This window comes from Doryrhamphus excisus, linkage group LG5 (assembly GCF_037039965.1).
Source record: "Doryrhamphus excisus strain RoL-2023G ecotype Guam linkage group LG5, RoL_Dexc_Guam_v1.1, whole genome shotgun sequence".
NCBI lineage: Eukaryota > Metazoa > Chordata > Actinopteri > Syngnathiformes > Syngnathidae > Doryrhamphus > Doryrhamphus excisus.
In genome coordinates, this window is record NC_136361.1 from 20,609,740 (window position 1) to 20,620,203 (window position 10,464).

General features: G+C 40.9%; 1 protein-coding gene across 1 annotated transcript; it reads left to right on the plus strand.

The window, feature by feature from the left end:
* Positions 1-3: 3 nt before the first annotated feature.
* On the plus strand, positions 4-3,478 carry tstd3 (thiosulfate sulfurtransferase like domain containing 3). Its single transcript, XM_058053735.2, has 4 exons — positions 4-233; positions 373-540; positions 1,713-1,872; positions 2,035-3,478. The coding sequence occupies exons 1-4, from the start codon at positions 95-97 to the stop codon at positions 2,087-2,089; spliced, it is 522 nt and encodes a 173-aa protein (XP_057909718.1). The 5' UTR covers positions 4-94; the 3' UTR covers positions 2,090-3,478.
* The last annotated feature ends 6,986 nt before the right edge of the window (positions 3,479-10,464 follow it).

The window sequence follows — 10,464 nt, forward strand, 5'->3', positions numbered from 1 at the left end:
TGACTTGTGGCGTTCCATATTTACACTTGGCCTTACGTAACTGTTACAAGAGGTCGTCTTAAATTCAAGTTAGTTAGGTTTCTGTTGATCACACATGGCTCTCCGAAGGTGTCTGGGATTTTTTGGAGCCGACTGCCGACGGTTATGGCACAGTTATGTCCTTCACAGTGCCTCAGCCCAGCGCGAACGAGTTTTTTCCAGTCTGAATTTCAACACCCACCCATTTTGCACTAGTGAGTTCTCAAATTCACTTGCTGTGTTACTATTAGCAGAATGCGGGTGACGCATTTATGTAACATAACAACAATGATGCTGTGGATTTCATACATTTCCAATATGTGGGAAGTTGTTTGATACTCCCTTCATCCCCAGAGGTATGGCTGGGTAGCCGCACATTCGCCTCAGTCACAGCGAGCACAGATGTGACTTACGAACAGCTGCGGAAGCTCCTGGCGGGTGGCAAGTCTGTTGTTATAGACGTCAGAGAACCATGGGAGCTCCGGGAGTACGGCTTCATCCCGGGTTCCATTAACGTCCCATGTGAGTGTTGTTTTGCTTCACTTAAAATGTTTGTTACTGTGGACGCACTTGTTGGAACATTCACTACCGTACAAACATTCTACATGTTTGGATTTCCGGTGAAAATTCAGACATTAAACGCACCATAACCTTTTCAGGTGAACTTAATTTGACCTCTAAACTCAGAGTGCTGGATTCAAATACAAATAGTTTTCAAAATAGGACCGTCTGATGGTTATTGGACTGCACTCAACACAAGTAATCATCTTAATTTGGGCAGAAAATTGTTCAGAGTTTTAACTGACAGCCAATCGGATCCTCCGACTCCGGCCCACTCCCATTTTTTTAGGTTTACAACGTCACTATTTTGTTCCATAACACTCAGGATTAATGGTTGCTTGCAATAGATTACTTATCACTATTGCCTGATTCTACCTTCTTAGAACCTCCTTAAGATCCAGTCATCCATTTTCTATGCCACTTGTCCTCACCGGAGGTGCAGGGGGAGCTATATGCTGGAGCCTATCCCAGCTGGTATTGGGCAAGAGGCAGGTTACACTCTAGACTAGTCAGTCACCAGCCAATACCTATGGACAATTTTAGAGTTTCAAATTAGCCAAACATGCATGTTTTTGGAATGTGGGAGAACACCAAAGTACACACAGAACCCACACAACTATCTGCCTCTTTTCTTCAAATAAACACATGTCCCCATTTGCTGTAGAGGTGCTTTGCGTTTTTCTGAGTGTTAGAGGAATCTGTGTGTTTTTTTTTTGTTTATTAAATGTAAAGGTAGGAACCTTTAACACAAGTTGCATAGGGGAACAATATAAGAGCGTGTCATTCCACATACTGAGCCACGCTAGCGTGTATCATGATGATTTTAGCTGTTGCTGAAGTTGACAATAAGTTCACTCCTCCCATCCACTTTGCCCTCATTGTCTTCAAAAAAGATAAAAGTGACGTTAAATGTTCAGTTCATTCATAAGTACTGTATTTTGCTTAGTTTTCTACATGTTTAACTGTAACTATTCTCTGTAAAATGTTTTGTGTTAGTATTTTGGTTGTCTACAAGACATTAAATGAATTTGTTTTTGTACGTTTCCTTTTTCTTTGGACATTATGGAATGCATTAATGATGAAAATTGAGGTTCCACTGTACTCATGTTTTTTGTGCATACATGTTTTTGCAGTGGGCCAGGTGAACGCAGCCCTGCAGCTTGGTCCAGAAGACTTCAAGGAGAAGTACGGTGGTGAGATGCCTGAACAGGCGGATAAGATAGTGTTCACTTGTCTGAAAGGCATCCGGAGCAAGACTGCATTAGACGAAGCCACCTCTCTGGGATTCAAAGAGTAAGACCTTCTTACATCAAAATGAATACAAAAGTCATCCCAAAACATAAAATTAACCAGCGTTATTGTTGTTTGCATACTGCACATTTGTGAGAGTGCTAATGCACCCACTGCTATACCAAACAGGGTATTCAGACTGTCTCACTCTGTCCTCAATTTCAGTGTCCAGCATTACCCAGGAGGATGGCAAGACTGGGCTAAAAATGAACGAAACTGAAGACTCAACTTCAACCTAAGCATTTTTTTTCTTTTCTTTCTTATAAATGACAGCTGTCAAAATCTGGCGTAATCTGAGATTGTTAATTATTTTTTTGCACGCTTGACTTTATCACTCATTGATTTTTTTGAATTTTGCAACTACAGCACATAATCAGATTTAAGGGCTAACACCATGCAGCTTACGTCATTAAAGTACAATGACTGATACTACAGCAATAATACTTGCCATATATTGTTCTTTTTGGTACTGCATATATCATGGAGTAAAAAAACAAGGAATAAAGGTAAAATCGCAACATGTAAAATGTAGTCAACGCACATAACGGCATGGACTTTGAGTTGGAAGGCTACGAGAGTACGGAACTCAAACAAACCACAACGATGAGCGAATTCAAGAAACAACACAAGCAGTTGATGTTTGCTAAATACAAGGATGAAGAATCTTGAACCAGTCATGTTGTGTCATATATCACGATTTTGACGGCTATTATGGCAACCATTATGTCATTATATGATTAAATTACCTTATACTTCAGTGTGTGTTAAAGAAAAAAATAATATATACATTAAAAATCATATAAGGAAGGCAGGAAGTGAACAAATGTAACAGATACAGATTGTGAAAGTACCAGAGGGGTAGGATTCAATAAGCTTTGCTTCTTCCTACTCCTTTTGGACATGTGGAACTGTGAATTATGTGATGCACTCAATTGTAACCTGATGCATGTTCAAATAAAATTTAACCATTACCAAAATAACGAATGATTAAAGGAGATCTACAGAAGATGCCAATGTTTTGTTTTTTCCTTTCAGTGTAAACATTTTATATTGAAATGTCAGTCCATCTGATTCTGAATAAATGTTAATTACTAAAATGTTTTTCTGATTCAATCCAACTGCCCTTTGTATTAGGTTGTGTTTGTTCTATAAAAAAACAAAGTACGGTTTTTGACATGACATACTGCAAACAAGATTATAACAATACAAATGAAATGGATTTATATAACACTGATGGTATTTACTATAGGCAATAAAACACAAACCGACCTCTACCTTACACACCCTGCATTGGTAAATAATATCAGTGTTGTTGTTGGTGTTGGTGATTTTTTTTTCCATTTAAAATCTGTTTCCAGTGGTAAGTTCATGATACTGTATTATATTGTCTTGTTTGTTTGGTAGGTTTTTGTTACCTCAAAATTGTTCCCTCACACTCGGTGTCTCTTGTGTGCTGTGAGCTTGCACTCAGAAAATGCTGCTGCCGCAGAATCTCCCGTCTGATTACCTGTTTTATCCTTGAAATTGCTGCTGTGTGCTTGCACACAATTGTCTGCTGTCACTTTCTTCTGCCTCAAAAAGTGAACTGATTAAAATGTTTGATCGGAAACCAAGACTTGGAGAGTGATTTATGCTGCATACTAATTTTAAATTTGTGTACGCAAATCAAAAATATGCAGGCACTATTGTCTATTATTCCTTAATGTAATTTAAAAAAAATGCAAGAATACCAATATTTAAATCTAAATTGTATGTGGTCATGTGTCAAAATCTACATTTGTACTTCACAAATTCTACTTAAGTCATTAACTGTTCCAACAGTTAGCATGCTAATTGAAAATCACACATTGACAAGTCTCCTCAATATTTTGCGGAAGTCAGGAACCTCAGTACCTCTGGATTGGCAGACCGGGGTTGTGGTCCTCCTTTTCAAGAAGGGGGACTAGATGGTGTGTTCCAACTACATGGGATTACACTCCTCAGCCTCCATGAGAAAATTTATTCCAGACTGCTGGAGAGAAGGGTATGACCATCGAACATGAACTACTGGTTGTGCAATCTGTTTTTGTCCCCTACTTTAGGAAGCTAAGACGTTGAAGGTATCTAATTGGGGTCCTTAGATCTTGTCTCTGCTATACGCGGATGATAACGGTCCTGATGGTCTCTTCAGGCTCTGACCTTCAGTGGTGGAGGTTTGTACCTGAGTGTGAACTTTCCAGGATGAGCACCCAGCACCTTCATATCTGAAGCCACGGTTCTCAGACGGAAAAGGGTGGACTGCACTCTTTGGGTTGGGCATGAGTTGGTGCCCAATCTCGGGGACTTGTTCATGATTGATTGAAGGTTGCGGCAGGAGATCGACAGCTTTGTGTGCACGGTGTCTCCAGTAATGCTGTACCAGATTGTCATGGTGAGGTCTCATGACCGGTCAATCTTTAAGGGGCATCGGGCATCGAGTTCGGATGACTCCTGGATTCCTCCCTGGTGAGGTGTTTTAGGCAGTGAGGAGGCCTTGGGGAAGACCTATAAGATACGCTGGAGGGATTATGTCTCACTGCTGGCCTGGGGACGCCTCTGCTTCCTCCCGGTGGAACTGGAAAAGATGGCCGGAGTACGAGAAGTCTGGACTTGAAAGGAAACCATGTGCAGTACTTTTGTGTCCACTGAGTAGTATTTAACCACATGCCATAGCTGAATTTAGCAGTACATCCACCAGAAAGGTAACCCAAAACAAGTATAACCGAACCAGCCCAGATCGCCGGATTCTACTGTCAATCCTAACGCTTACAAAATGGCCAAGTATGAAGACGGTGTACTGATCATAAGTCAGGTTTTAGGTATCAATAGATAATCCCCCGAAGGGGGCCTGACCACTCTGTTTTTTCCCATCATACCACGATGCTATATGAACCGTAAAATTCAGACTACACCCACCCACCCACCTCCTGCCTTCTTCTCTGTAGCAGTTAATTCCAGTTCTTTCTGCAATTCTGCATACTCTGGTTTTAATGTGCTGAAAACAGACCAGACTAATAAATACTAATTTATGTCAAATCTTGCCAAGGCTCTTTTGTTACTCAGCCGCCTTCATCAGGTCACCCTTCAGCTTCCACTCGACATTCAATTAAATTCCATCACCCCATCAGGGCAGATCACATCAGTTCTGCATCTCCTCTGTGCTCTGAATGACCACAGCCTGACCTGCTTGTCTGCTTGCAATTGAAAATGATGTGCTTATGTAAGATACATAAAATCAAGCAGCAAAGACGATGTCAGCTATGCACAATATATGACCAGACCCTCAAAAGAAGCATGCAAATGTGAATGTTTAAGATTCCACAGGTGAGCCTGACAGATTTATGGAAAGGCTGGTCATTGAGTACCAACCTTTAATTTTTTCTGTATTCGAAGATGCTGAGCCCTGCATTCCTAGCCAACCAGAACAGGACATCAACTTTGTGTTTTCAAGGTCCCTTACCAGGTAAACAGACATGTTTCCCTGCAGGCACTGGAGAGATGCCTTATTGTGTTTATGTGTCATGTAGTACAGCGATCCTCGATTCTTGTTTTATGCAGAGATAAGACAGCTTTTCATTTGCACACACACACACACACACACACACACACACACACACACATACAGAATAGTTTGATCTGCATTTTGCACACATTCTTGCACACACCTCCAACTAATGGATGACCGTATTACTTCTGGCAGGATTGTTTTCAGTACTAAATTTCCTTGGCAGTTAAGGAACCCACGGCTACTCAACTTGAGGATATCTGTCAAAAATATGGGTAAGGAAAAGATTCAATCCAAATTTTTGCCCAGAATATCACCTCCTTGTTAAATTTGATGGACTTTATCTGATCACATTGCCCTCTGGTTATGGTGGCAATGGAAGAGTGATCAGTGATTACTATCACCCTGTTTGGTTCCTGTCTATATTTACATTCAATCCATCTACATGAACCATCTTGGTTGCATCTTGGGTGCAGCTAACCTGCACAAAGAATTATAAGTGGAAATGTTTTCATATACTCCTCTTTCAAATAATAAGACAAGGATATTGTTGAGGAGGTTGAATATTGGGTTTACACCAACTCTATACCACCTGTCTGATACAGCTGATGACTTTGCGATGGAATAGCATTAGCAAGAAATCTCCAGTGGCTGTGTCTCACCCTTAAACCTCCACGCCCCTTTGTGCCTTGCACCGACCGAACCCGATGTCTGAACACTGACCTTCGGCCTTTGCTCCACAGAAGATCATGAATGGCTTTTGCTAAGGAGTCAGACATGTTGACCCGGCAGGGTTAAAATGACCAATGCCTCTACCTTGGAATGTTCATTCTCCATTTTTGTTGCAAATAAAGCCATCAGGAGCCATTTACGCAGTGTTGCTTTCATTTTATATTAGCATACTGTATCTAAAATACAATGTCAAACATTCAAATAGGATTTCTTACACAGAAATAAATGTTTCCTGTGTCGTTACGGGCAGGCAAAGATGTAGAAAGAGGAGCGGGCACAACTGAAAAGGAGATACAAAGTCACCTTAGGGTTGAGGTATGTTGTCCTGACACTTTCTGGAGGGCCCAAACTCCCATCCGTCAAATGTTGTCCTTTCAGCCAAATGACAGCGTACAGCCGTTTCCTGTCCTCATTCCATCCCCTTCCACACCTTTTCCTCGTGCTGCTGATTGAGAGCGATCGAATTTGGCCAGCAGATGCCAAACACACTCAGTGTCTCGCAGTGGGGCTTGAACAAGAGAAATGCAACACAGGCTGAAGAAAGGGGACGACTAGAGAATGTAAACAATGCTATTATACCCCATTTTTAATAACTGTATTGATCAATTAAGATGTGAAGCAGTAAGTCAGGAAATGTATAATGTGGCTCGTTCAGTTTTATAAGTAGGTTGCTAAATAAAAATAAATATTTGAGCAAGTGACAAGATGACGACGCCCATCAGCAAACACTATTCAAGCCAAATATGTATTTGTATACATTTCATATACAGCAATCAATATTGTGCATCTCCAGAGTTTACACAAAAACCCGGAAGGGGGCAATTACTGTAAACACAGAAATGTCAATCATTCTGTTCACGTCATCTAATTACATTTATGATAGCGATTCCCCAATGTGCATCCAATCTGAACGTATATCTTTATAAGCGTGATTTAAAGGCATTAATCACAATAGTAATCAAAAATGATGGCGACACGATGAAATTTGCCACGGAAATAATTAACAAACGTCATCGTGTCTTCACGTGTGTGTGTGTGAGCTGAACGAGGAGCTCTCCATGGTGCCACCTTTTCAGCGCAGACGCAGCAACAATGAATGACACTTCTATATGATCAAATAAAATATAAACCCCCTGAAAAGAAAATACAACTGAATGTATATTTACGTTTGTATAGGCATGTACGTAAACTAAAGTTAGATATTAAAGTATATATATATATTTTTTTAATGATATCTTCCAAAGTGCATCAATGTGGATTTGTTATGTATACATTTTTGGTGGCGTTCAAATTTATAAATAATGGACGTTATAGTTATAACCACAATTGTTAAATTATTGAAAAACGTCACTCTCCAATAATGAGCTAAGCATGCAGATATAAGGACAACTTTCGTTCAGATCTAGATATAAATGTCCAGCAGGTAATAATTTGTCTTACTGCCCATATTGCACATAATGGCCGAGACCACTAAACAGGAGGTTCTTTTCAAACTCATATACAGGCCAGTGGAGGTTACATGTTGGAAACATGCTCTTTGCCATGAGTTTTTTCTTTCAGCTTTGCAGAAAACCCAAGTGTGTCATTAACCTTCATCCTGCAGTTTTTGCCCCGAGACCAGAGAAGGAGCCGCTCGTATTCAGCGAGAAGGGCAAAAGTTGTCACTTTCTTAGAAACCGGTGATCTCCAGTCACTTTGTGCATATGCTTTGGTGGCTAAATCCCAATTAGGGTCGGCTGACACGCTGCTCTATTCATGCTCGGCCTCGCCTGCATACATTTGCTTAGGAATGGATGTGCCGCTAAATGCGTTGGACACCACAGAGAATCGGCCTGAGTGACACTTTCATTCTGAGGCGGTCGAGTGAGAAAAGGTATGAATTTATAAGGTACACCGAAACATATCAATTCACACGACTTCTCACGCCATTGTGCGAGTCTTCTCATGCAAAACAAAGTGAGTTTGAACCCGGCAAATGCTCTTCTGAAAAAGCCAGGCGCGAAAACTCTGCAAAGAGTCTTGAATGGCAAAATGGGCGCACATAAAAAGGGGAGACTTTGGAAACAAAAGCAGGCATGAACACAGTCGAATTGTGTGCTGTTTATTTGCGCACTGTCTAATGCGATTTGGAATATTTGTCCGGGTTAAAATCCCAATCGTGTCACCTGGTGGGAGTCCCATACAGGCACAATTACTATTCACAAGGACGCCAATGTCCCACCCGCAGTATAATAAGCAGCTGGTCGCTGATGCTGCAGCTTGCATCTTTCCCCCAAAAAAACAAACACAAACATATCTTTGCAGAATATGGTGCATTCAATGCAGAAAAAAATGGACAGAAATATTTAACATTATATTATAATTCAGTTTTTTCAAAGTCACTTCTAAAACGTGGGAATCTTTGAGAAATTGGTTGCACAATGATTGCTCGCTCTTGAATGGAGTCACACAAAGTTTTATGGGTCGACATAAAAAATGTGTTTTCTTTTGAGCTCAGAGGGGTCTTAAATAGTGGGGCCATTGAAAGCAATCCAGGAGAGGTGGTGGTGAACCCTTGGCACCGCTCAAGTATAGTCAAGGAGCATGAATGGAGATCCCTGGTGGGGCATTGCTCTCTGTATTTACGCCTTGCTTTGCAGACAGGTTGTTGCTTCTATATTCAGGGATCACCAGTGGCCAACCAGTTAAATCAGAGCCCCGCCGTGGAGACAGAAAAGAAAACCCAAAAAAGGCTGAGACTCCTATATAAAACTTTCAAAACTTCAATCCCTCTCAGGTCGTAATTAACCAGCTTTACTTCAATTGACAATATTGTCTTAGAATAAAAAAAAACAACCTTGTAATTAATGTTTGGAGCAAGAAAAAAGACACAATACCTCTGGTCAAGACATTTAAATTCATTTCATTTTCCATCCCATTTGCTTCCAATCCAACAGTTGACATCAGAAAGATTTTTTTTTTCAAAAACAGAACAGCCCATTACATCACTTGGTGGATGGGAACCAACGGTTAATAAATAACTCCTCCACACAGCCAGGCGCAAACACTGCAGCCCAGTGGAGACGCGCAGAGGAGAAAGGCGCAACACTGAAGCCTGCGCATTCAGTCACACTGAAATTGACGTGCATTGTTTGTTTAATTCACTATCACCACCCAAGTCACATAGAAGAGCCCATAAATATCAATGCCATTGATGAATACATTGTGCTGTTGTGACACTTATTATTATTATTACTGAGTTTAGAGACGTCAAAATTACCAAATATTATATGATTTTTTATTGTGTTTTTTGTCTTTTTACCTTCATAATCATATAATAATAATGTTATATTTTTGCATGTAACACATTGAGCTTAAAAACAATAAAAAAATAGCATAGATTAATCAATCAGGTGCATATTTTCTGTGTGGTTACTTATATTATTATTCTTAATTAAAAAAATAGTACATTTTTAATAGAAAATGTAACTTACTGCTACACATGGTGCATTTTTTAATTTTGCCTCAAATTAAAAAATATAAACATTAACACAATAATTTTAAGAAAGTTTATGGACAGTGGTAAAAATTGTATAAAATGTGTGTAAGTGGGGTTTATTTTCCACGTTTCTGGCCTCTCCTCCCGCTGCTGGTTCTTCCTTTTCAGTACCTGCCTCATCTCAAGCCGGCACACGCCGAGAGTCAATAGAAGTTAACAAGTCCTCTAAACTTTCTGCCCCTTTTGTCTCAGCAAGGAAACAAAGGAGGGGGTGAAAATGCTCTTTGACGTCTGTAATAGACCAAAGGATGCCAGCGGAGTAGATTTAAAGTAACCATTGATTTCTGAAAAACCGGACTTGAATAGGAAGCATGCAAAAGGTTGGGGATTTATGGAGAAATTATACAGTGGATTTGTCAGTTAAAATATCGGAACTGTCTGGAGGACAAAGCCACATGCTGAGGATTAATGGTCGCTCTGGACCTTTGATTCTGCACCCTCTTTTCTCAGCCCTTGACAAATTGGATTTTGGGGATGGGAAGGTCGCCTGGCGCTTTGTTCTCATGACCGGTTCGGAGCCATTCATTATGCGGCAGGGTGAGGGAAAGTCTCCGTGTGAGCAGGCCGGTGTGTTTTCCACTGTCCCCACAGCTGCTGGAAGAGCACAACTCTCTCACACACTCCCACTCACACGCACACAAACTCAGCACCACTCTCCATCTGAGCCACCTTGCAGCTCACACTTGCATCCCCATAGCTGGGGAGAGAGGAGAAGAGAGAGGGGTGGGGTGTGGAGGAGAGGGGGAGTGTGGGGGTGGGGGTGGGGGTTACCTTGCCTGCACCCATCACTAGAAAAGCGGGG